At 35.8% G+C, this 26,013-nt stretch overlaps 3 protein-coding genes across 6 annotated transcripts; 1 reads left to right on the top strand and 2 right to left on the bottom strand.

Annotated features, from left to right (window-relative positions):
• The first annotated feature begins 108 nt into the window (after positions 1-108).
• On the top strand, positions 109-6,357 carry LOC140778636 (serine/arginine-rich splicing factor RSZ21-like). 4 transcript variants are annotated; one of them, XR_012107217.1, is made up of 7 exons: positions 109-261; positions 685-774; positions 1,686-1,774; positions 3,935-4,151; positions 5,156-5,278; positions 5,385-5,992; positions 6,064-6,357. XR_012107217.1 is itself a non-coding variant. In XM_073123443.1 (6 exons), exons 2-6 carry the CDS (start codon positions 686-688, stop codon positions 5,422-5,424), a joined length of 558 nt encoding a protein of 185 aa, XP_072979544.1. In that variant the 5' UTR covers positions 109-261; position 685; the 3' UTR covers positions 5,425-6,357. The 4 variants fall into 4 exon arrangements, 2 of the variants coding, with proteins under 2 accessions (XP_072979544.1, XP_072979545.1); XR_012107218.1 differs by having other exon boundaries at positions 6,060-6,357; XM_073123443.1 differs by having other exon boundaries at positions 5,385-6,357.
• A 4,798-nt stretch (positions 6,358-11,155) lies between these two features.
• LOC140778385 (probable xyloglucan glycosyltransferase 5) lies at positions 11,156-14,724 on the bottom strand. Its single transcript, XM_073123069.1, has 5 exons — positions 13,332-14,724; positions 12,910-13,218; positions 12,525-12,815; positions 12,322-12,435; positions 11,156-12,239 (listed from the first exon to the last, which is right to left on the bottom strand). The coding sequence occupies exons 1-5, from the start codon at positions 14,037-14,039 to the stop codon at positions 11,595-11,597; spliced, it is 2,067 nt and encodes a 688-aa protein (XP_072979170.1). The 5' UTR covers positions 14,040-14,724; the 3' UTR covers positions 11,156-11,594.
• A 3,790-nt stretch (positions 14,725-18,514) lies between these two features.
• Positions 18,515-25,038, bottom strand: LOC140779906 (UDP-galactose/UDP-glucose transporter 7). The gene is made up of 7 exons (XM_073125234.1): positions 24,652-25,038; positions 22,642-22,747; positions 22,309-22,554; positions 20,923-21,033; positions 20,625-20,783; positions 19,165-19,308; positions 18,515-19,060 (listed from the first exon to the last, which is right to left on the bottom strand). Exons 1-7 carry the CDS (start codon positions 24,693-24,695, stop codon positions 18,896-18,898), a joined length of 975 nt encoding a protein of 324 aa, XP_072981335.1. The 5' UTR covers positions 24,696-25,038; the 3' UTR covers positions 18,515-18,895.
• Positions 25,039-26,013: the final 975 nt, after the last annotated feature.

The raw sequence follows: 26,013 nt of genomic DNA, 5'->3' as shown, positions 1-26,013 counted from the left end.
GTGTAAGAATAACATTTTCTTAAAGGAAATAAGAGCATTAGATTTAAAAGGCTTACGAATTATAAAGTTAGACGTGTTAATCTACGTAATTATAACGCGAACCAAGTTATACTAAACCCAAGGCTTTGGGCCTGGACTCTCGAGTCTTTAAAATGCTTCGGGGCCAATTAAGTCAAGTTATTCCATTGCGTCGCCTCGATCTCTCGCCGGAGTCGCTGCTGGGGGCTCTCGATTGGAATCTCTTCCTTCTCTCGTCCTCAGGTAAGAATCGATCCCTCAAATCGTTCAATCTCTGTCTCCATCTCTCTTGTTACTTACTGATCTCTCGCCTTTTTCGGTTCCCCTATCCGATTATCTCGCCTCAAACCCTAGAATCACCGGTCCCCACCGGCCTTCCGATCTTAAAATTTTTATCCGGAGTCGATCGCCCGTATACTATATGTTCTTTGTTTTATTTTTCCTTTCCCTTTGAAGTATGAGCAGCGATCGAAGAATTGCACGTAAGGTTACTGGTCCTTTTTGGATTGTTCGATTTGCTTATGCTTCTGTTAGATTTTGATCGTCCTTTTCTTCACTTTATTCTTCTTTTTTTTTGGAAAAAAATTGAATTTGTTAGGCAAGTTCCTTGTGATTCAGTTTGTTCTTTAAATTTGGTGGCCTTATTTGTTAACACACCTGATACAGAATGGCTCGTGTTTATGTTGGCAATTTGGATCCACGGGTGACTGCTCGGGAGCTTGAAGATGAGTTTCGTGAATTTGGGGTTTTAAGAAGGTAAGGCGAATTAATTTCTTAGAAAAATCTAATTGATACTATGTTGTTGGTCTCGTATTTTTTCTTATTTCATCGCTCTAGTTCTTGCTGTAAATATGTTCTTAGCTAAAGACCTCTGTCCAAAACTTGCTTGGTTGCCCTGTGATAGAAACTCTTATTGACAGTTGTGCAAAAAATTTCTATTTTTTGGAGCCAACTTTCATGTCATCTCATTGCAGTATAGTTATTTTGATAATCAATAACTTATCCTAGGAGCGGCAGAATAATACTAGAATTGTCCATCAACTTACATTTATTTTCATTACCTTCATTTCAGCTAATTCTTCTATGATATTTTTGTCACAGATCAACAAAAAAAAAAAAAAAGCTAGAGAATTGATCGTCTCTGCTCCTAATTTATTTAACATAGCACGTCTCATTTAGCTACTTGGATCTCTCGACAACAATTTTTTCCTGCTAGACACAAAACCTAGAAATCTATATGCTTGATATATACCAAAAACAAGGTTATAGTTATGATGAACAAGTATTAAAGATGGTTATAAGTTGAGAGTAGTGTAGCACTGACTTTGTGATGTGTGGCACAGTAGTTTCTTCTTGATAATCCTTAATAATGGAGAATTGGAACTTTGTTTTGTGGTAAACTATCATCTTCTGCAAAATACTCTTTTAATTTCTTGACTAGTAAGTGAAGATGGCTTAATGAGTGTGTTGAACTGGACTATATATTTTTTGCATAAGCTTTTTTTAAGCCAGTGGTTATACTTAACAAAAGTTTTGTGGATGTATCGTGTATTCATGTATTCCAGGTAGGATTTTTCTAGTATTTAGTTAAATAATATTCTTAGAAAATGCTAATTCATGAGACCACACTAGTATAATGTGCTGAAAATATTTCATTCTTGATGCAGTGTGTGGGTGGCTAGAAAACCACCAGGATTTGCTTTTATTGATTTTGATGACCGCAGAGATGCTCAGGATGCAATTCGTGAGTTGGATGGTAAGTATCAACTTGAAAAAGTTGTTCAAAACTTGATGAGAAGGATTTTAGTTTGCTAGTACGGATAACGTCAGCATATTCTTCTTGCAAATGCATATTTACGGTCCATCTATTGGTAGGTAGTTTTCATTGCTTTTGAATAGCTGTCAGTTCTATATTTTTTGGACAATGTTCTACCTGAATTTACTGGCATGATTTTTTTTTTTTTTGGTTTGAGCACTGCTTGCATATATGTCTATTGTGTTGGTTTATAAAATTCAAATCAAGCAACTATAATTGGTGATTATTTTTAATTTGGTCGAATGTAAGAAAGATATACTAGTGCTTATCATTTCAGAAACAATTTGCAACTTAATTACAGGTATTACATTTTGATTTGCTTTTTTGGTTTATTATGTGTCTCAAAGATCGGTGTATTTGTTCATTTACAACCTGATTGGATGGAGAGAATAGGAGAGAAGAGAAAGGAAGGTCGGGAGAGAAGATAATTTCTCTTGTTTGGATTGAACTTTTAGAATAGAAAGAGAGAAAAAGAAAGAGAAGAAAACATACTCTTTTATATATTTTAATACTTCAAATATGTTCCTATTCTATTATACTATTCACTTGATCTTTTGGGATTCTATTAACAAATATAAAGAAGAATGATTAAGAATTATATATTATAGCTTGTATATGTTACTTTTTTTTTTCTTTTAAAGAGTAATCTTATGGATATTAGTGTTTGCGCTAGTTTATTTTAATGATTAAATATTAGATGAAGAGTATAATGGTAAATGTATTATTTTCTCTTCTCTTTTCTCAAACCAAACAAAGTAAACTTGTTTTCTTCTCTTATCTCGATTACGTCCAAACAAGATAAGAGAGTTATTTTCTCCTCTTCTTTTCTCTCAAGCAGGGTTAAAAACTTGTCAAACTTATGTACTGTGAGATGGTCATACAGAGGCCTTAATTATAATCATTTTCTCCTACATGAGGTTTACCATTTCAACGCTATTACTGCTTGGCATGGTTGCTAAGAATTTAGCAGTGTCATGCGCCATGTACAATATACATGCAGGGATGGATTCTTCGGTAGACAGTAAGGTTCTTTAGAAATCATTGTACTTTGTTTACAATATAACAAGGATATTTTTCAACTAATAAATTTGATTCTGGTTAGATGAGAGTTTTCTCTACTTCTCTTATTTCTTCAATCTTCCGTGTCTTTCATTTTGTTTTGTTTGTGTTGTAATGACTGATCATTGATAGAAGTCCGTACTTGTTTCTATAGTTGGTTGCAAATGTAATGTGCCAGCCAAGTATAGTATTGATGCTTCCTCTTGCCTCTGTCTTTCATGTCAGATTCTCATTTTTAACTAGTCAGATTGTCACTTTGAACTAGTCGATCTATTAGTTGGTTTACGTAATTTTTTCTGTGATTATTGCTTCTTTTAATTGGATATGTGGGCCTTTTTTTTCGATTTCCTTATATCAAGAATGCTCCTTACAACTGTTTTTACTTTCTCTTTCATAAATATATTCTTTGGTTGATGCTCCAGTTATCTGGATCATTTTCAGAATTAACTCATAGACTTTGCAGTTTGGAAAGTATTTCTATTTTTTTTGAGACTGAAATGACATGAGTGTTAATTAAATGTCAACTGTTCCTTATTGCAGTTTATATGGTCCAGGCTCTATGCTTATTACATAATTCTCTTAACTGACCTTTTTTAGTTGTCGATGCTGATTTAGCATTTGTCTTTTGGGTGCTCAAAGGTTGTAGTGAGCCAGGAAGAAGGTTGTGTAGAATGCATGTTCAGGGACTGATATGACCACGACTGATAAGTTATGCTATTCAAGCCTGAATTGTAAGTCTAATGTTATGTATAAGGACAACAAAGTCTGCATGAAGCTCTATGAAGTTCCAATGCAATATTGCAATGTGTACTTCATGAAACAATTAATATTCCAATATGTGAGTGCTCTCTTACAATGTGTGTAGTTGATACATGAACTTATAAAGGAGCTTGTAAATTTTATCTGATCTGTGTGATGCAAAACGTGAATTTACGTCAGCTATCATCAATTCCTAAAGTCTATTTTTTTTAAAAAACTTTTGGCTGATGCTATTTGTGATGACTGGTTTATAATTCATATTGTGTGTTTGTCCTGTAACAGGTAAGAATGGATGGAGAATTGAGTTGTCCCACAACTCCAGTGGCAGCAGTCGATCTCGTGATCGTTACGGAGGGTCTGATATGAAGTGCTATGAATGTGGAGAGCCTGGTCATTTTGCTCGTGAATGCCGTTTGCGGATTGGTCCTGGAGGTCTAGGTAGTGGAAGACGTCGTAGCCGAAGCCCTAGATATCGCAGGAGCCCAAGCTATGGTAGAAGGTAGTCGAAAGTATCCCTGCTTACAGTTGTCAAGATTAATTAATCTTATTACATTATCATTTACAAATTAGCAAATATCATTCTCTTAATTATATCTTCAGTGATTTTAGTTCTTCATAGGATAATATAGCTTGGCAGACCAAGTAAAGTTTGGTTTGTACTACTAAGATTGATGACCAACACTACCCTTACCATCTCCTTGACTGCTTACTGGAAATTTAACTCTTATTTTCTTTGTTCTTCTTTTTGTGTAACAGAATATATTTTAGGAATTTATTTTAAGCAGAATATACATATGGTGGCAAAAAGCTCTCTTATAGAAAAAATAACAGGTTGAAGGAGAACTTGGTCCTGTGAATGATCCTTTCTTGAGATTGAACACAAATCAGCACGATATGCCTCAAAGTTTGTATGTCAAACTTAGATAGGTTTTTTCGCCTCCAGATTTTTCTTCTCTATAAGTAGATGTCTTAAGAAAACCCTCAGATAAAATCCTGTCTTTCCATTTTCTAACTTAGGGTGTTCCAAACTATCTATTCTGTCTTCAGAAAAATTGAACACCACTATTACTGGCTAATCTTCATTCTGTTTGAACAATTATGTTTGTTGATCAAGGCTCAGTATGTGCTTAATGCTAGTGAAGTACATAGTGAATTAATGTTTGAAGTTTTGTACCTTAAAGCAGTATATTCGTTCATGGAGCTTCAGTATTTTCCAAAGGTTCTTTGGGTTATGCTTGTAACCTTTGATTCTTTTGACTCAATGCTGCTATATCTTTCTGTAATTGCCTATAAGTATGTTCAATCCATGGACTCCTCGACTTAGAAGTAGCATAATTAATTGTCTTTATCATACAACTGTTATAATTCTGTATTTTGTAGTAATTAATTGCTATATAAGTATGTTCAATCCATGGACTCCTCGACTTAGAAGTAGCATAATTAATTGTCTTTATCATACAACTGTTATAATTCTGTATTTTGTAGTAATTAATTGCTATAAAGTAGGAGTTATAGTCCTCGCTATCGCTCTCCAAGGCGTCGCAGTGTCTCCCCTCCTCGTGGTCGCAGCTACAGCAAATCACCACCTTATCGCAGCACTCGTGAAGAATCACCATATGCTAATGGGTGAGCTAAAATTTGTTCTTCGTGGATATGCCTATACTTTGATGAGTGTATCTGTGGGTATCTCTCCCACATGATGTAGCTAAAAAGTTTGGTTTTTCTTGTTTAGAAACTCCGATACCAGATACAGCCGTCGAAGCAGGAGCTGAGGGCTATTTGTATGGTTAGATGCATGATCTGTATCAGTGATATCTCTTGGATCTTGTTTGGCTCTGAACTATGTCCTAAATTGAGCAACCTCCGCATCATCTGCTTGAACTTGGATAAGTTTCTTACAACTTTAGCTGCCTTGCTATACTTGTCTTATTTTAATACTCAAGCTATTTATTGTGTCCTAGTTAGTAGAAAACTTATCACCAAAATGTTATTGTTCAACTAAGATTTATATCTTCTTTTCTTTTGTGTGATGAGAAGGCGTTGTCCTGCTCTAACAACTCGTTCGACTTCGGCCTTCAATTGCTTTAGTGGTTCTTCACTATGTGGTTTTCTTCTTCGCTCGTCCTCACCTGCTACATTCAAACAAATGAGAATATCAGAATATTCCGACTTCGGCCTTCATTGCTTTAGTGGTTCTTCACTCTGTGGTTTTCTTCTTCGCTCATCCTCACCTGCTACCTTCGAACAAATGAGAATATCAGAATAGCTTCCTTGCTCCTTGTCTACATGCTTCTCCTGTTTGATTATCTTCGGCTATGATGCTGCCTCTTCAGAAAACCTGTAATATCTCTTTCCTTTAATCTTGTAAAGATTTGAGGAGCTACTAACATAATGTCTTCTGAAAAAGCTAGGTGGTCCTCATTCTTCATAGAGTATCGGTCTTCTGGGTGATTGCTCACTCCCTATTTCGAAGCCAGGAAACCATACTCTACTACACCCCACTCAGTAGAGGTTCACATCCCCTCAGAACTGGCTTAGTTTCGTCTGCTGCATAATGTAGTCGAGCATTTAAGATAAAACAGCAACGCAATGGTTTATTATTTTTTGAAGCCATTAGCTATCTGTAGTCATAGGCTTTGTTGCTAAATGAAAGTGTCATCCTGCTAATGCACTTACGGTGACTCTATTTTGTTTTGAGGTTTTTATATTGTTAGATTATCTTCTTCAGACTATTAGCGCGTACTGCATATCGAAGTGATTCACACTATCAGAATAACGGATTCAGAATCACATGGCTTTCCTTTGTGCAATAGATCTCATCCGGTTGATCGTTATTTATTTATATATACTTTGTGATCGTTTTGTTTATCGTACTCATCTTAATCTGTTATCCCTTGATGATTGAACTGCTACCTAGGCTTCTTCTCTAGTGGATTTATTAGTCCGTCACTTAAAACTGGTTTGAGTTGAGAAAATGATTACTGAACTAGATTTGTTTCCTGTGATGTGCATGTGATGCGTGCGTAAGAGGAAGAGTCTTCCTTATTTTTTTATATTATTATTGGAGGTTGGTGGTGGTCAGCAGTTACTCCTTTATTACATGTCATTTTTGTTAAGCTAATCTCTCCAACGATGCCTTGGAGGATTGAGTTACCTCTTATTATGGTTGAGCTACCTATCCTGCCTGCCGAAATGGCTAAGTTCTCACAATCAAAACAAAAGCAAATTTGAAATGAAAATGATGTCGAGGTTCACTTGGGAATGGGACGACAGTTTATACTGGCTATGGCCTATGGGAAACTGTAGCAAGGTAAAAACATTAATAATTTAACCAAATGTAATAGCTAAGGTTGTCAAAATAAAAGAGCAGCCCGGGCTTTTAGCTTGAATATAGACGAGGCCAGCATGAAGAATTTGAACTTAAGCGCAACACCTCCAATTCTTTATTATATATATCTATATATATATAATGTATAATATACAATTGTTAGATATTTGATAGCTCTAAAATATTAAATTTGGAGTTTCTACCCTATAAAGTTTAGTCTAATAATTTAAATTTTATCAATATCATTTATTAAAGAGTTTCATTATTTAAATTGAATATATAATTAGTTTTATTAATTATTTTTAATAAAAATAGATCTTTGGAAAGATTTTGTTAAAATAAGTCTAATATTAAATTATTTTTTAATTATAAAATAAATATTTTTTTTATATATTTTTTAAAATTAGAATGTAATAAAATTATTTTAATAATAATTGAAAATTATCTTCTAATGTAAACACTAAGTATAATGCATGTTAAACATAAGATACATCAGATAAAAAAATACATAAAAAAATTACACTCCTATGTCTCTACCTGTTCGGTCAGTATTTTTTATTGTTTTTATTATTAAATGTTAATTTATATTTATTTTGTGTAATATAATTTTAATATTTTTAGCAATAACATGTATTACTTATTTTGATATTTATTTAGTGTAAAATAATTTTAAGCCTTTTAGAAAAGACACGGTGACTCAGCTTTTCTCAATTAAGGCTTTAGGCTCAAAATTGAGCACGAGACTCGTTTAATTAATATTTGAATGGGTTTTTTTTGCTTCAACTAGGCTCGGCTCGAACTGTAGATAAGACGAGCCCTAAATTAGATTTTAAGTTCAAAATTTATTTCGAGTTATATCTGAGCAGCAGCAGTTCACCAGTGTCTGACTCCTTTGCTTTGCAACCCCAATGGTAGTTCATATTCTCGGCAGTTCTCCTTCTGTGACTAGGGATGTTAATTCTAGTTACAGTTGCTGACTGCCGTAGCATGTACCTTGCATCAACACATCGTTTGTCTGTGTATATTAATGATCATGATCATATCAGCTCTAATTCTACAAATCATCATGTATTCGATGATACGATTGCACTCGTTCGTTCTTCAGGTGTGAAAAATATTCCCAAGCTATCATCGATCTGCTGTTCTCTTCATGTTATCAATTGTTCTTGTACAAAGAGGAATTCATTGGTATATAAAACATAAGCAATACGGAAAGAGTTAACAATGCCCATCCTAGAAGCAGAGTAAGACTATAATCATAACCTTTTTGTATATATACTCTTACAGTTCTCTCATTCATATATCTATATAAATATAATATTTCTACTTATACCCTTTAGAAGAACAAGATCTTTGCATTGCATGTAATTTTTAAGATTTAAATAATTTAAATGTAAAAAGATAAAATATCATACTTCTAGTTTTAAAGCACTTCTATTAATTAAAAGATAATTATACAAATAAGATATAATTTAAGAGATATGCATATGTAAATATTAACTTTAGGTAGAAATACAAGCACATAAGATATTATTTTTTCTAAGGGCAAAAAAGAAAAGCCATTAGATTAATGAGTGATGATGGTGTCCCCAAATTAATGCACCAATGTGAACCATGTGAGGAATTGTCCTGCAACCCTTCACCATAGGGATGATATCTCCTTTCCTCACCTATATGTGGCTTCCAAATTCCAATGCACAATAGTTCGTATATAATATTCCATTATCTTAATAAAAAAGAAACAATTTGTGAATAATATTTTATAGTTTTCCTGTCTTCCCAACGTTATCTTGTAAATAGTATTGCGTTTAATTTTATAGTGACAAATAAATGTTAGTATTGAAGCTCTAAACTGTAGTAGGGCTCTAAACGTTATCTGCTTTGCCACAAGATGAAAATTCCCCTAAATTTTAGTGAGTTAAAGTTCATTCAAAGCTCTCTGCTTCTTTACAGTAGACTATGTAAAAAGAGAGAGCCTTGCACTACTAGAGTAGCTCAAAAGCTTTCTAACTCATTAATAGAGAACAGTTTGCTCATGAGCAAGGGCCCAATGCAAACCATTCTAGGCAAAGAGGACAATGTTGGTTGGTTAGGCCAACTAAAAGATCATTTTAAGATTTTGAAAACTCACCGAGTACTTTAAAAAGCTAGATCGGGATATTTTTTAATGAGCCTAAGAAGCGGAGCTGAATTAAATAAATAGAAGTTTTATTTTATGAAGTAACAGATGAGTGTCGAACCAAGAATTCCACTCTGACACTATAATAATTCATAAATTATTCTAAAAGGTTAAGTTATTAAAGAACGGTAATTTTTAGGTTCCAACTGACAAGTCACACATCTATAATGTTCCAATTTTTTTCAGTCTCAGGTTAAAAATGATCAGCAGTATGCTGAAAGCCTGAAACAGGAGGTGTACAGCATAACTTTCTGCTATGGAGTCTCCTCTGAATGAGTCTTACCCACAAACAAGTGTAATGAAAAGCATGTGGGAATTAAAGACAGCCTTTATTATTGTTTGGCAACAGGAAGTGATGAACAGATTCACGAGATAAGTGGCATTGGCTGGAGAATTGTTTCTCTGACATTTTAGCTGGAAAATAATTTTTCTCCATAATTCAAATATGCTCTTAATCTTGATAAACTCTGATGGTACATATACATGATTGTATTCTTATCCCATTCTGCATGAGAAGATGCAAAGAATGGATAGTGAAGTGAGCATTTTTAGCTAACACTTAGATTAGGTGTGATGTACTACAAGAGCTGAACTCACATTGGAGTTATCCTTTTCTTCTTTCATCATATAGATTGAAACATATATCTGTCATTGTTATGGTTCTACCGAAATTAAGGCGATCTTGTGCATAGGCCTTGCACTTTATTAAGCAGAGAAAGGAGAGAACCATATATAGACAAAGTTATCCAACTTCCATAGAAGTTTAAATGATCATTTATTTCTACATTTATGTCATAGGTCTCTTCCACATGGATAGGTTGTTATTCAAACTCAGAACACCTGCTGAACTTGCTTGATCTTTGTATACACCAAAACAATTACTTATGGATTAGGTGAAGTTCTAATCCATTTTCAGAGAAAGCTCACAGAAAAATAACAAAAGAATCACAAAGAGAAGCATTCAAATCGACTACAAGACACACCAGAAACTATGAACTATACTGATGCTTAGGTAGTTAAGTTTGTGACATCAAGAAGAGGATTTGTTTTAATGATAAACCCCCCAAAAAGAATACACATGGCTGTAGGGCCTCCACTTGCTAAGCTTGACATTTACTGCTCAGTTCGCAGGTCCACCTGACCACTAATCTCAAACCATAGCAGAAGCAGAAGAGCATCACTAACAAGGTAGACTAGTGACAAGCATGGCCACTAATGTTTGCTTTAGTGTGAGGTGAGGGTGCATCACAAAAGTATTGAATCTATTGGATTGTAGTAGGAGAGGAGTTCATATATAGAATGTTGGTCAGCGGTTGGTTGTCGAAAAAGAATTTTAGGTGTGACATCAAGTCATGATATAATTGAATCAGATAAATTTTACTGCAATGAAGTACAAAGAAGCTAACATCAGAAGTTTATAGTTATCAAGAGTTCTCTGATCTCTATTATCACTGAATGAAGAGCAGAATTTGGCACCATATAAAACAGGCATAGCTATTAAATTTACCAGATTCTTTTATGGATCCACATCCATCACAGCTTGCAAGTAGAGACCCGTGAGGATCACAGGGGACACAGCAGAAGCTGAGAGGTTATTCTTTCCAAAGACAAGTGGGGGAAAAATCCACTGCTAGAGAGCTACTCCTAGGCATCAAATCCATGTTACATGCTTAATTTAGCCAGTTAAGTGTGAAACTTGCCATAGTAGCTAGCATGCCAGTGTGCTGTTATGGCTCAGCATAAGAGATGCTCCCAGAGATTCCATATGCTTTAGACCCATGGACCCTCCCCAACTCATAATCATTAAATCATTATTGAAGGTTGATAAATAATAACAAAGCCTTTCTTTCTTATCGGTCTCTCCCTTATCCGTGACCCAGCTTTGCCGACAATTGGTGAAGCTAAAACCAAAACCCAAGTCATTGTCAACCAGAGGGAACCAAGCAGGATCAAAAAAGAGTAGAAGGAAAGAGAGAAAAAGAAAAGAGGAAGCATAGGAAAGAAACTGATGGAATGATCTCATAATTAACTGTGCATTTTAGCTTAAGAATAATCTGAATCAATGCAAATATACATATAACTGTTACACAGTTTCAGTATGTATAGAAAAGAAGCCAGTAAACAACTTCTATCATTAAATGCAGATGGAAACCAACTCTTTCTTCCTATCTTCCTTTTGGGCCCTTGTAATTCCTCCAAGTGGACTGAGTCTGAATTGTGAGACAAGCAATCAACAATACTAGTTCTATCCTTATCCATAATAATTGGGAGAAATTATCCTCTGCTAGGTGGAATGGTTTCTCTCTCTGAATGAGAAGAATTCATGAGGAAATCTCTTGATTGAGCTGACTTACTTGACCCAGGCTATATAGGAGCGAAGATTGGATACTTGAGAAAAAAGATAATTCATAAATCGATTTTGTTTTCCCTTGACATCAGCTCATCTGCTCTCCAATTAGATCAAGACCCACCAGAAGGAATGACATTCCTTGGAAGAGAAGGAAATAGAAATGAATTCCCTGAGCAGACAGAAGGCTTCGGATTGCTGCGGTGAGAAGAAGAAGAGAAAGTGCAAGCTCCTTCTTGTAGATTTTGTTGGCCTTTTTGACAGGAGCGGAAGCTTTTTGTTGTTGCTCCTTCAATTTGCTTAGCTCACTGAGTTCACTCTCGGATGCTCCTTTATGAATCTGTGAAAGATTGAGGCTCTTTGCCTCCCTTTCTGCCACTGCCAACATGTCTGATTCTGATGATCTTCCGGCCTTTTTTGTAACAACCCATTCATATGAGCTCCCTAGTTGGAACAGTCCCGAAACCATTGCATTGAACTTGGTCACTGACATGGTGTTCTCAAAGAGGAGGTAAGGCACAATGAAAGGAAAAGATTTTGGAGCTGGGAGAATGTTCAGGAAGGACATACAAACAGGCACATAGCAGATCACCCAAGCAGGTAGATCAGCCTCTGGGACAAACATAGTCAGGGGAAGAATCACACAAAACAATGTGAATGAATAGAATGGAAGAACTAACTTCCTTAGGAGAAAGAACAACAATATCAAATTTGCTTTCTTCCAGATAGAGATCTGCAATACAGAATAACTGGACAAATCACAAACTTCAACTTGGAAAGTAGGAGTTAGATTCATAGCTAAGAAGATTGCAAACCTTGGAAGCTATAATAGATGGAAGGCATATTCGAAATAGGTGCATCGGACCAGAATGCCACCGATGTTGCTGCTTCCTGTAAGCCTCGTATGATTCTGGAACTTCACATAGGACCTGGAAAGAGGTTATCACATTATAAAATCATCTCTTTGCAATGGAACTTATACATCAAATGTCCCTTGACATAGAAAGAAACAAAATACCTTGACATCATTCAAGAAAATGAACTTCCATCCGTTGAGATGAGCGCGAACAGCTATGTCCATATCCTCCACAGTTGTTCTCTCAAGCCAACCTCCAGAGTCCTCCAATGCTTTGATTCTCCAAACTCCAGCAGTACCATTGAAACCAAAGAAATTCAAGAAAACTCCATTTACCTGCTGCTCCACTTCAAAGTGAAAGCAAAGATTGATGTTCTGAAGACGAGTTAGCAGGTTTTCATCCGTGTTCACAAATCTCCACCTAGCCTGAACTAACCCGAGATCAGGATTTCCCTGCATTACATGTAAGATGATAAAAAAAATGAAATGAAGATACTGCACATATCATTGTTTATGAACTCCATTAAATCTGAAAATATATTATTACCTTAAAATGCGGAACCGTCTGCTTAAGATAATCAGGGCTTGGTTGGAAATCCGCATCAAAAATAGCAACAAACTCATAATCCTTGACATAGTCGCAGTTCATTGCAGACTTGAGATTTCCGGCTTTATAACCAGTTCTGACCAAACGATGACGGTAGATAATGTTAACACCCCGTTGGCTCCACTTGGAGACCTCTCCTTTGATCAAGAGTTGGATAGTCTCATCATTAGAGTCATCAAGCACTTGAATCAATAATCGCTCTTTGGGCCAATCGAGTCGGCAAGCAGCCGAAATTGATTGCTCATACACCTGGTGTGATTCAGAAAAGGTAACAATCATTTTAGAAGGCAAGCTCTTATAAGGAATCAAGTCCAATATGTATGCTAGTAGTCCAAGAGAGGCAATATGATTCAGCTAATTACCTCCCTTTCATTACACATAGGAATCTGCACAAGAACCATAGGGTACTCACGGCCCGAACCATCATCGCCTTCGAAAGGATCTCCCTCTATTCTTGGTTTAATCTTATTGAACTTGATCCAGAAGCACCCAAGGCACAAAACTAGCCTGTCTATAGACTGTATGATGAACAAGATGATGCAAATATTAGAGAGGACCTGAATTGGGTAGGCAATGTAGTCAGCTCGGAAGGAAAGCCATGAGAGGTAAGCCGAGTGCATCCATCCCTCGATTTCTTCTACATGCAAATTGGGCTTCTGGAAGTGCCATCCTTTCCAATAAGCAACCAACTCCAAAGCAAGAGCGACCAAAGAGAGCACCAGGAATCCCCTTATGAACTTTAGAAGCATCTTGGCCTTTCCAGGCTTATCTCTCTGCCGAGACGAGAAAAGCCTCTGCTTGATCGCACCAGGAAGAGACCACAAGGCCGCAGCTAACCAAGCGACGCAGCCCACGGCTTTGTGAGCCTTGAGGAGCAACACCCATGTGAACTGCTTCGCGTTCTTGCCTCGCCCCTTGTCCATGGAGTTGGAGTGGTGGAATGCTTCGGCTTCAGGGCCATCAATTTCAACGACTGAGTAATTTGGGTTCTCCATCGTGACAACGACGGGAGTACCCACTCGCGCCTCCTTCTCCCACCAGTTGGAGAAGAAGTCCAAGCTTGGAGGCATTGCTTCCACCCAAGACCCAACTCGGTTTCCTCACAATCGCCTCGAACCCTTCGCTACCCAAATCTCAAATGGAGCTTCTAATCTCATTTCTGGCATCAAAATCGCATCTTGCTGCAAGAAACCAAGAACTCATGTCATCTTCCGCCATTTTTAGAACAATGCAGCCCAAGTGAGAGGAAGAGGAAAAGAAGAAGAGAAGACGGTGCTAAGGACTTGGGTTCCTCCCCTGCTCTCGAGGCTTCCACAAGAGAGAGCTAGGTGGAGGAAAGGTATCTGCAGTTGTAAAGCTTCAAACCATGTGGGCATTATTTAATGTCTTTTTATCGCACAAAATACCTTCTCCTTCCTTTCAACTTTTACCAGACATTACTTACCATGGGTTGGAACTTGAAAGTTAATACCTTTGCCCCCTACTTGAGGTGTAATAAAGAACCAAAATTCCTAAAGGCTAAAAGCAATTAAACCACCATCAAATTCCATCAAGGTTTTGGGATCAGCAAGAGCAAGAGTGAAGAAGAGAAGAGACCACTACTACTACAAACAGTACAAACAAATAGGATGTTGAATGCTAGGAACTATAGAGACAGTGTAAGATTCCAAGCTATATCGTCTCTCTATGCTTTGGATCCAAGTAAATAGCAGACGACATCCAGGCTTTGAACTGTTCAAGCTGCTAGCCTGGAGGTATAGTAAAGTGGAAGATATGAACAACACCACTGATAAAATAGTATAGTAGTGCCAGGCAAGAAATCTGCTGTTAAGAGCTTTTAAGCAAGTAAATAATCATATATCCCATATAATTTTTTTATTTGATCTCCACAAATATGATTGTTTCTTCTATATCTTAGCTTAATGGTCCGATTTTATCAAAGGTTATAAATTCCCTATTTGAAGAAAAAAAAAAATCAATCAAAGGAGCATTATATCTGTATACTTAGAATTTATTGATCAAAGTATCTAATTTATAACTCATAAAGGGTTAATCTTTATATCTAAGTTATAATCTATATAAAAAGAAAACTCTTGGCAATCTTAGATGGCATGATGGTGATTGAAATTTAGCTTTATGCACTGTAAGAAACAATGACTCCTGTTCACATTTTATCAGTGGGATCTTTTTAAGTTTGATCCTTGTGTAGATGATATTGACTGGCTTCTTTTCTTCTCTGGTGCAGCCTTCTCTATTGGTGTTAGGAGACACATCCTAATCACACGTAGGAGGCTGAGAATTCTATTTCACCATTTCAATAAATTAAGCAGAGAAAGATTGAACAAATCTTACTATCAAATTATTGTCAAATGACCCAATAAACTTAGGTTCCTTCTCCTTACATTGAAACGAGAGTTGCAAAGGCTTTTGTTTTATAAACGAATTAAGCTTGTAAATATTAAATGACACCCAATAATTGCTTACAACCGACAACTGCGTACACATGCATGAACAAGTGTCGAAATGAAGTTTACTAATTAAAATCCAAGTCAACGCATCCAAGACACGTGAAAAAAAAAATTCGATTAATTGCTGACCAAGTTGCCAATGTCAAAAACAAAAGTCAAAATTATTTTCCTTACAATCTTAACCTTTGGATATAATGGTTGAAGGTAAACTGATCTCCTACATTGTTTTTAAAAATAATGGATATAATCTCCATCAATTATAGAGCTTAAATCATCAGTATGACACTTACACTGTGCCCCTTGGTGAATAATGGCAATGTCATATTTAACATCAAATTGATAATAAAATCAAAAATAAAAATGTACTTTAAAAAGTGAAATCTCTCTCAATAAAAAACCAAAAAACTATCAAATTAGTTGTCTCTCTCTCTCTCCCCCACCAAACGCCATGCTTTTAACTCTTTCATGCTCATGCTCTTTCTCTCTTTATTTTTTCTAATACATTTGTAATACTCAACACACCACCAATAGTGATTAATTATAAAATGCTCTGCTAGAATAGATATCTCAACTAACTTAAAAAATAATGGAAAGCATTACAATATGAAAAGAGGTTCGACTAACGAATGAGACAAATATCGACCATTTAAATAGTTATTCCATTAACATAACAATACCTTAAAACGTGGGGCATGGAGGAGAGGGAGATAATTGACCCTGGGAGGCACGAGGGTGCCACTAATTGTGATTATGGTAAACTTAACGATACCTTATAAAAACTGGGCCGCTGATTGCTACGTGATCGACGAGTAAGTTGTACGAGTTTTGACCAATTAATATCCAGACTTGAAATGTCTTTTATGCTAAGATGGAATTATAATAAATCCTAAAGAAATTTATTGTCATTAACATCTTGTGCTTTTACCAATAAATCTGCGTTTTGTTTTTAATACCTCGCTAATTTCCTTGTCAGATCGTCACGCAAAATAATCTTAGCATAAAAGGAGGAATAGTCAATTGGGAATTGGTCTTTGAGATCGAATGAGAGATATTTTAGATACTATAATTTTAAAAGTATTAGAATATATTTTTTTTATTTTGTTTCTGAGGTAGTAAATGCAAATGCAAATGCAAATGCTAGAGTGTGTTAATAAATTTAAAGATTTCTCATGAATTATTTATCCTTTTTTTTTTTTCCTAGCAACAACTTCTATCTCTCTCTCTCTCTCTCTCGTTGTATATATTTAATTATATCGTAGCATTTAGTTGGACAAGTGACCGGCGCTAGTTGTGTTGGATGATTTTAATTTCAACAAACATATCGTTTTTCGTGAAGGTTACAATCCAACCACCTTGCTCTATTTTACACAATGTGGGGAGCTGGCGTGGTTTGTATTCGTTGGAATCATCATTTTCACTACTGAATTTTGATGTGACCGTTTAAAGGTTTTTTTTTTTTGGATTTATACCCCCCATTAATGAAAGCTAATTGGCTTTCTCAACGAATCCAGAGGTGGTGGTTGTTGCAATTGGCAAGGTTAAATTAGATTTATTCCATCTCTAATCCACTTTCTTAATTACTTTTTCTCCTTAATGGGGGAGTGTATAAAGCTAATAACGCCTTCTTGTTAGAGAGCTTAATTAGCTGGTTATATGGACCCTTTTTCTCTCGTGATGTCACCAGAAAGTGAGTGAAATTAATTATACAATTGAGGATTATGACAGCTTAATTGGTGTTAGGTTCTTCGTGGGTTTTATATGTTGTTAAATATTGAATATTGGTGTTAGCTTCTAATCCGAATAAATTTAATTCTTCACTCACCAAGACCTTCAAAGCGTACTAGAAAACCGAATGCCCTTAGCCTTAACTACGTCGAATAATAAAATTGTTAAACTAAGTTTGTCCTTATGTGGTTTTTTTTTTGCATGGGAAGTAAATTAGATTATCTTGTTTTGTTGGGTTGTAAGAAGAAAAATGGTTATTCAAAATGAAGTATGATGAAGGATATAATGCTCTGTCATGTTACTTAATTGGATACTTTGGTTTTATCAATGTGGGAGCACCTACAACTCCTTTGTCACCTACAACTCCTTTGTCTAAATTCGTGACGAAGAATGGACCTCTTAACTACCAATCCTGTTCTCATTCATTTGAACGAGTAGGTCAGCTAGAAGATTCCCTACACATGCTGCCATGCATGCAGCTGTTGCTTCTTAGGCTATCTTTGTTTTCCTAATTTCTTTTGGTAGAATAGTATGAGTACTATCTCTCTCATGACAGTCAAAAAGCTAATGATCCAAAATTTTGAAATATACGACTTTATTATATAGAGTGTATACATACATGTAATATTGATAGAACTCGGCCTTTATCTATTAATATCTGCAGCTGCAACTTTTCATGGGAAAGCAACAGCATTTTATTTAAGAAAAATAAATAAAGGTTAAATGTAGGAGAAGCTTTAAAATAAAATACCAAACGAAATAGCTCACTTTATACATGGTATAAAGTGCTAATACAGGCGACAAGCTATAGCCTGAGAGGGGAAAAATGGGGGGAACTAATCCGTATAGCTATTGGGTCGACTTCCTGCTGCAACTAACAGCAACCTACTCCATGTAATGTCACAACACAAATTAAAAGTATAAGGACTATAAATCACTACAATACCGACATGAAGATGGCGTTGTCAAAATAACTTGAAAAAACTAATTTAGTTATGCTCATTACTTAAATAAACTTATACCAGTTTAGATTAACTTATACAAATTTAGACTATTATAATGTTTGATTATAAACCAGTATAGTAGTATTACAATTACAGCTGAAGTAATGTGAAAAGTAATAAATTTAGAAATGTCTTGATAATAGATGGATAAAGAGAGGGGAAAGAATGGTTGAAATAATAGTTAATTAAAATAGTATATTTTTTTTTTGAAGCAAAATAGTAATTAGATTTTATTTGTAAATATCAAATATTAGATGAAAGGGAGATGAAAAAGGTAGACATTAATAAACTAGTACTAAAATAAACTATTGTTTGAATACTAAATTAATATAGACTTCATTATACTATAATAAACTCACACTTATTCCACAAACAAACAAAGCCTATAACCAATCTAAGTAGCACGAGCATAGACTTACTAAAACATGAGAAGCGTTCAAGTCGACCATGAGAAAACGAGCCAAACTGAATGAAAAGATGAACAAACCTGGCTAGTAGCACGTCCATTCGTGCAAGACAAACCTCATCGTGAATCTTGGATGCTTTTCAATTTAGGCCGTCCGTGGAAGACAAAAGACCAAGATTTAGCCAGAATCGAATCCCATTACTTAGTCTTTAAGATGAGGATGATATTATTATTTCTCATTTGCTTTTGAAATTTTGGCTGCTACACTATGATGGAGTAAATTTCCACAAAAGAAGAAGGTATAGAACTACTGAGTTCGTTTTCTACTTTTGACGTGTCTCTTCATCAGACAAAACCTTTCGTGGCATTTTCCTCTTCTGCTGATATTTGGCATATGAATACCAAACACCACCAGCTGTGTTGATGACCAATCCAGTAACGTTGAGAGCATGCACTTTCACACCTCCCAATAAGACAAAACCAAGGGTCTGGAGAGAGAATATAAACAAATGAGTGGATTGAAGTTATTCTGCAGATCAAAGAGATCTGGCTGTGCATTTAGAGAGTGAGATCAGAGGAGGGAGCTACTCACTGTAGAACCGACACCTTTGAGGACTCCTACTATTGTAGTTGTTAGAGCAGAATTGACGATGGTGCACCAAAACATGGTAAAGTTGAGAACAATGCCCATCACCAGTGAAAGAATGAGAAGAACAGCGAATGCCGATGAATTTGCCTGCCACATGAAAAAGCTAACTTGAATATCAATTATTAAAAGAAAAATGGCATCATGTGAAGGCACAAAATAAAGATTCAAGAAGATGATATCTGTTCTTAACCTCCTACAGTACTCATTAGAGCAATGCTGACAATAGTGCGGACGGCAAAAGCATTTGTAAAGTTTATAGCAATGTCAGCAGACCAGCATGAAGAGGCTCTTGAATCAGAAGAACATAAGGAAAAAAGAACTGACTACATAATGACGGTAACATGATTCAAGAGCTATTTCGTTGATTTGAAAAAAATGATAGTAACCTAAACCGTTCCACCTAATTTGAAAATACTTCTGAAGATAGCAAGTCATGGTACAACCGTACAACCTCTGTTATCATTGATTAAAGTCATGGTACAACCGTACAACCTCTGTTATCATTGATTTGCTTGTATTTCCAGATTCATATATTTTTATGAAATCCAATTAGGAAAAAGGGTAACACAAAGAAATTATGTGTGATACTTTAAAACATACTGACAGGAATATAGCATTAATGCCTTAATGGTGAGTCACTTGGTGTGATGATAAATTTTGCTCCTTGCATTCAAGAGATTAAGGACTCAACTCATGGAAACTATCTCTTGAGAAATAAGAGCAAGATTGTATACATTTTCCTTCCCTATAACCTTATTTTAGTAGGAGCCTCATGCACTAGGTAGCCCTTGTTTTTTAAGCAATGAAGCAATTATACATGTTGTCACAAGCTATAAACCAACAGTAACGGATTAATGTTACTATCCAATATGTGGTTACATGTCCAAGTTTTTAGTACATAATAAATATCCACAATGTGCAGTATCAAAGAGAGTTTGCAAGAAATAGTGAACAGATAAAAGGGAAACAGTTGTTTTCATATTAGGTTAACCAATTTTCACTGCTACACAGCAAAATGACTTAAAACAACTCTTGCCTCAATATGAATATCGGTGAATGCCCTAATGAAGCATTGTCAATGTGAGATAAGGCTGTTGCAAATGGTCTTACCAAAATATACTCAGGGGCTCTTTGAATATTGAAACAGGCTGTCCAACATATCTCAATAAAGGCTAGTAACACACAAAGAATCTTGATTCTTGTGCGATCTGGATATAGGGTTTTTCTCGTTCATAATAGCAAACCCCTTAACATGTAGGTTAAAAACAATTTTAAAGTTATTGGTGCTGTAGAAGCAACACAAGTCCATTTGTAACAAGATTAGCAGAAAAATAATACTCAGACAGGTATGACTTTTCAGATGTTCAAAAAGATAGGGTCGAAAAGAGGGATCTTATACCGACCTTCTCGAATAGCAGTGAAAGAGATTGAGGGAATTCCCCTGTCGCTATTATGAGGAAAAACAGAAAAGGAAGAGATAGTAGACTATTGTAGAACATGAGCTCAATAGAAGAAAGCCCATCTTCCGCACCTGATTTCTCCACCAGGACCAAATACATAGTCTGCATAAATGAAACCGTCAACTATTCAATAAGGAAACATGTTACAAGCTCCAAGAAGCAATCTATGGAAGTCCTCAGAGTGGGGAGTAGGGAGTAGGGAGTAGGGAGTAGGGAGTATGCTCAAAGAAACATATATAACCTGGAAGAAAACAGATGTAAGAGCCATGCTGTATCCAAAAAGGTCAAAAGAAAAGTCACCCAGTGCCGCAATGATGACTCCAGCAGCAGTAAATATAACAGAAAGAGATACCTGAAAGATTGAAAATAATGCTAAAGCATAACCAGAAAGCTATTTTATTTATTTATTTTGACGAAAAGGCCACCAAAAAGCTCAAGTTAAGAAGACAATTTTTGTGCAAGATATGTTCAAATTCATCACTTCAATAGAAATAAAACATAAATCCACTTGACTGAACTTAAACTTGGGCAGGGCAAGAGGAATTGGCTACTTATTGTCAGACTATTTTAATTAACTAGATATTGTTGTAACTTGATTAAAAACAAACAATAAAGATGGTTGCCAAATTTCCACCTATGTTTGGGCAACCATGCTATGGAATGAACAAAGGACCTCAGCAGCAGGATGTGGCTCTCTTGTAAATTATGCATCACATAAAGATTGTGTTTGTACTTTCCATCTTTTCATTGTCGGCAACCAGATTATGGAAACTGAAAAGCAAATAATGTCGATAGGAACTAAATAGTACCTATCTTTTTGATGAATTTTGAAAATTGTTTTCTGGATGATGCTTGCATCATTGACATATGAAAGGAGAAAAGACCTTAGCTACCTTTTAGAATTGGGTTCCCTAATCTGGTTCACAAGCATTAGGCAGCAATATGTACAACTGACTTCACAAGCACTAGGCAGCAATTTTTTCTTAGGCAGACCACTTGCATTAGTTCCAACATTAGATGTTTTTCCTTATGTCATATTATAGCTTAAATAGTACGGTCACATGGTTATAGGACAACCTTTTCTTTCTAAGATAGGATATTCAGATCTCTTCAAAGTCCAAATAAACTTTTGTGCCCAATATATCCATGCCTTATCATTCTAGTTTAATTGTTTAGTAATATCATAGGTAGTGAAATTTACAGATCTGAGTGCTAAGTGTGACACAACCCTGAGCAGCCAAACAATTGCTTGCAACGAGCGTTCCAATAAAGTTGGTATATTCTTTTGGCTCCAACACTGATGCATCTCGTATGCATCGATTTGTCTTAAACGATCGACTTGAGGTTGGAGAATAAGCATCATAATGACTGGTGTATTACTCCAGTAGTCTCAAACAATTCAATCTGTACAATGCACAATTGTGCATGAGTAATTTGGCCCCAGCCAACCCACAGCATACTCTTGCTGTTCAGCAGGTTACAAAACAAGGTCAGTAAGCATTAATACCTACGAAAGGCCTAATACCCGATATTTCCAGTAGGTTGCAGTAAACCATCATCACTAAGCATTCATACCTACAGCAAACATCTTCATTTTCAAGTAACCCAATGGAAGATATTTTCTTACCTGAATCGGTGGCTTCCCTTTTCCCCGAAAAAATCCAGTAACCAGGACAGCAAGTGGTGTAAGCCTCTTAAGTGCAATGTACATTGGAATATTAACCCCCTTCAGGCTTGCCAGTGCAAATGCCACATTTGCATTGTAGAAAAGAGAGACAGGGAGAAGTTTTTTTGCTGTTACCATGTTAAAACCTCTCCTTTTGGTATACCCCATAACTCGACCACAGTGTATGAGGAGTGCTGTAGCTAATTGCTGCCACAAGAAAAGCAAGAGTTATGCCAAATTGCCAATAAAATCAAATCACAAGTAATCTATTTCTTTTATGAAACAAATATTTACCTGTAACGTGAGAAGAGTCATGGAGTAGGCATATTGCATTAGAACAGCCTTGTTGATGAAAACCATAGCCATCGATGCAACCCCATAGGAAAAGGCTGCAAACAAGCTGCAAGAATAACAGAAAACTAAAAAGCCATCAATCTAGATCATTTACAATCTAGATTTGCAAACAAATTGTCTAATTTTAAAAAAATCAAAACAAGCTGGTAATTTTGATATATTCACTTCACATAATTGGTACCATTACCTAAGTTCTCTGATCCTCACACTACGAATCTCTCTGTACAAGTGCTATTTGATAAATATCTATATGATTTTCCAACTTGATGAGGCATAAAACCTCTGAGCTCCACGTCACTAGATTATGCAGCTAAATGCCTAAATCATTATATCTCATATTAAAATTGCCATGGAAGCCATATTTTCAAGAAGATGGCGAGTTGTGATTCTGGACAAATTTCTAACAAGGCCACAATATGCAAGTAGACAAGGTAATACATAGTGCATATTGGGTTGGTAGGGAAATATGCCATTCAGATTACATATAATAAAAATATTTTAAAAATATCAGATATGCAAGCATGTGCAACAAATAGAAAGAAAGCCATAAAACAATCAAATAATTGAGAACAAAGAATAAGAAAACTTATTTAAGGATCACTAAATTTTATATTCTGACATTGTAACTTGCAAATTTTACATTGAAATTTCAAGTATGGATAGCCAATAAAATTACAAACGCCTACATATAGATAGTACTCAATATCCAAGTTCCTAAGTAACTAATCATCCACATCCACACCTAATCTCTAATACCTAGTCATAAAGAACTAGGTCATAGGCGGGTCACGTATATACTCACACGAGTGAACCTTCAGCATGGAAATACATGGGCTTTACATCCAATAGTCAAGACACGTGAGCAAGTGCATTATCAGCATTTTAACACACTGATTTGTGGACTGCCAGTTTGTAATTTCTATAGGACATATTTATTCTATTCATGGCCATTTCTAAGGATGAAATTTGGTCCCACTAAAACGAAGTACGGACTGTGTGCTCGTTGTAGAGAAAAATATTAACGCACTTCTATTGTCGCTACTCAGGAGGTTGTTTTCCATAACTTGAACCAACACCATTAGGGCACATGGGGCAGTTGTATTTCTGTCACCCAAAACACAGTATACTATCCAACTTTACTGACTAAATTTCAAGACAATTGTTAGAAATAGTTTATCGGTGATCTGAATAGTTCACTTTCTTTTGAAAAAGCTTATCATGTCAAGTCCAAGGACCTTGGACCACTTTCAAATTTCAATGGTCACAGTGTTATAGATCATGAAGGCATGGTCAATTCAATCCTACTATACACTTGCTAATATCAAACTTCATAAACAAATCAAAAGCTACAAATTATTCCCTTATATCTTCTGATTGACTAATGCAAAAGATGACTAAATTGTGGACTTGGCTGAAATGTGGAAACAAGGCCAAAACTCATCAGCTACAAGCTCTGGCATCAAGAAAGCTCATTCAACAGAGTGCTAAAGAATAGTCTGAGATGCCTTGCATCTCACTGAATCAGTAAACTAAGTGCAGATTTAATTATAAAGGAACTCTAAAAATCATGCATGCTTGTTAAGTCTAGGAATCCAGATCATAGTATCTATAAGACGGTTCCAGATGAGGTGCCCCTCAAATTAAAATTTTTAGCATGGATTGTTTACCTAGCATGCTTCCTAGTAAGCTTGACACCATCTGAATAATTTATTGATCCCATCCGACCATTGCAATGTAATTGTGAAGTGATTTCATGTTCATCACAAAAGCTATCACTTCTCCACAATTCACATCCAAAAGTAGTCTCATGTCAACCCCACTAATAACCATTATCTATAATTAATCAGCTCCAACCATTACTGTCCTCTAGAAATTCCATGCACGGCTACGTAATAGATTAGAGATGAATAACCCGCAAAAATTCAAGAACGTGGAAGAGATTGAAATCACCTCAAGAACGGACTTGGATCTACGCCACCGTTGCCGCCTTCCATGTTGATCTACGATCAAAAACTCTCGCGCAACGAACTCCCCGCAAGAGGGAGGAGGGGAGTTATATCCAAATTACATCGACGAAGAAGCCTGAATGAGATCAAAATTTCACGAATTCTGGCCTATAGCTCTGCTCTCATCGGGGAAACTAGGAAGAGGATTAGGGTTCGATCGACGAAGAGGAGGGGAAAGGAGAAAGACGAGGAGATCATGTGAGGAGGGAGTGAGAAGCGGGAGTAACTGTGACAACTGGCGCGGGCTTCGGATCGACGCATCGCAAAAATTAAATCGAGGGGAAAATTCGACGAGCTTACGGGGATTGGGGAGATCCCCCGCTACTATGTTGAGTTTTGACAAACCACGTGACAGTTCGAATCCAGCTTTGAGTTAGGTTAATTAGGCAGGCTGGAGGAGCCGAGGAAGATTTGGTTTGACTAATTGGGTTAGGTTGGGTTGGTTCGGTTCGGGTAGTTAGGAACTAATCTTGTTTCATTTTTATTTTATTTCTTTATTTATTTAGTAATAAAAACTTTAATTGCATTTTACTTATGAATTATTTTAGAAAATGGAAATTTTGGGTGTGTGGTTATGAGACGGACCGATTGGATTACATGCATTAAATTATAGCTGCCCATGTTCTATGATTTTTAGTAATTTTTAAATATAACTAAAATGGTTAAATATGCTAAAATATATCTAACAACACATTTAGATTGATTCAACCTAACAATCGGGCATAGTTTTGTCCTTTAAAACTTACATTTTGTGTTGTGAGGTGAGAAATATTATTAGGTTGTATTTGAGACAATTGTTAATGCAATGTACTTGAGACAACAGCAATGGTAATTTATAGCTATTAAATAGAAAGTAAATATTATTCGAACATAAAAAAGAATGTATTTAATATTATCATAAAGAGATTATAAACGTCGCTGATAGTCATGATTAATACTCTATGATCTAACAATGGAAGTAGAAGAAAAGACTGAACATTTAGATCATGTTTCATATCTAGAGTTTGTGGCGAAAATTTTGGCTTAGCCACCCACTTCTATGATTTGGAGCTATCTCCCCATGACTTGGAAAACCTTAATATTATTTAACAAGTTGTCTGACATAGTGACATGGACCCAAGATTCCATGTAAGGTATCTCGGAACATATTCCAAAAGTATGTATATATATATATATATAATATTTATGCGGTGCAGTATGGCAACTCCAAAGATGTCAGCTTTACAGTACTGCCAAACTAAGCAACGAAAAGATATCCATTGGCAGATTAATAGCTTCCCCAACTGCAACGATTCCCTTGTATTTG

Source organism: Typha angustifolia, chromosome 15, assembly GCF_048772165.1.
Source record: "Typha angustifolia cultivar Huaian chromosome 15, ASM4877216v1, whole genome shotgun sequence".
Taxonomy (NCBI): Eukaryota; Viridiplantae; Streptophyta; class Magnoliopsida; order Poales; family Typhaceae; genus Typha; species Typha angustifolia.
The sequence above is the reverse complement of the archived record's forward strand: the minus strand, read 5'-3'. Positions and strand labels throughout refer to the sequence as shown.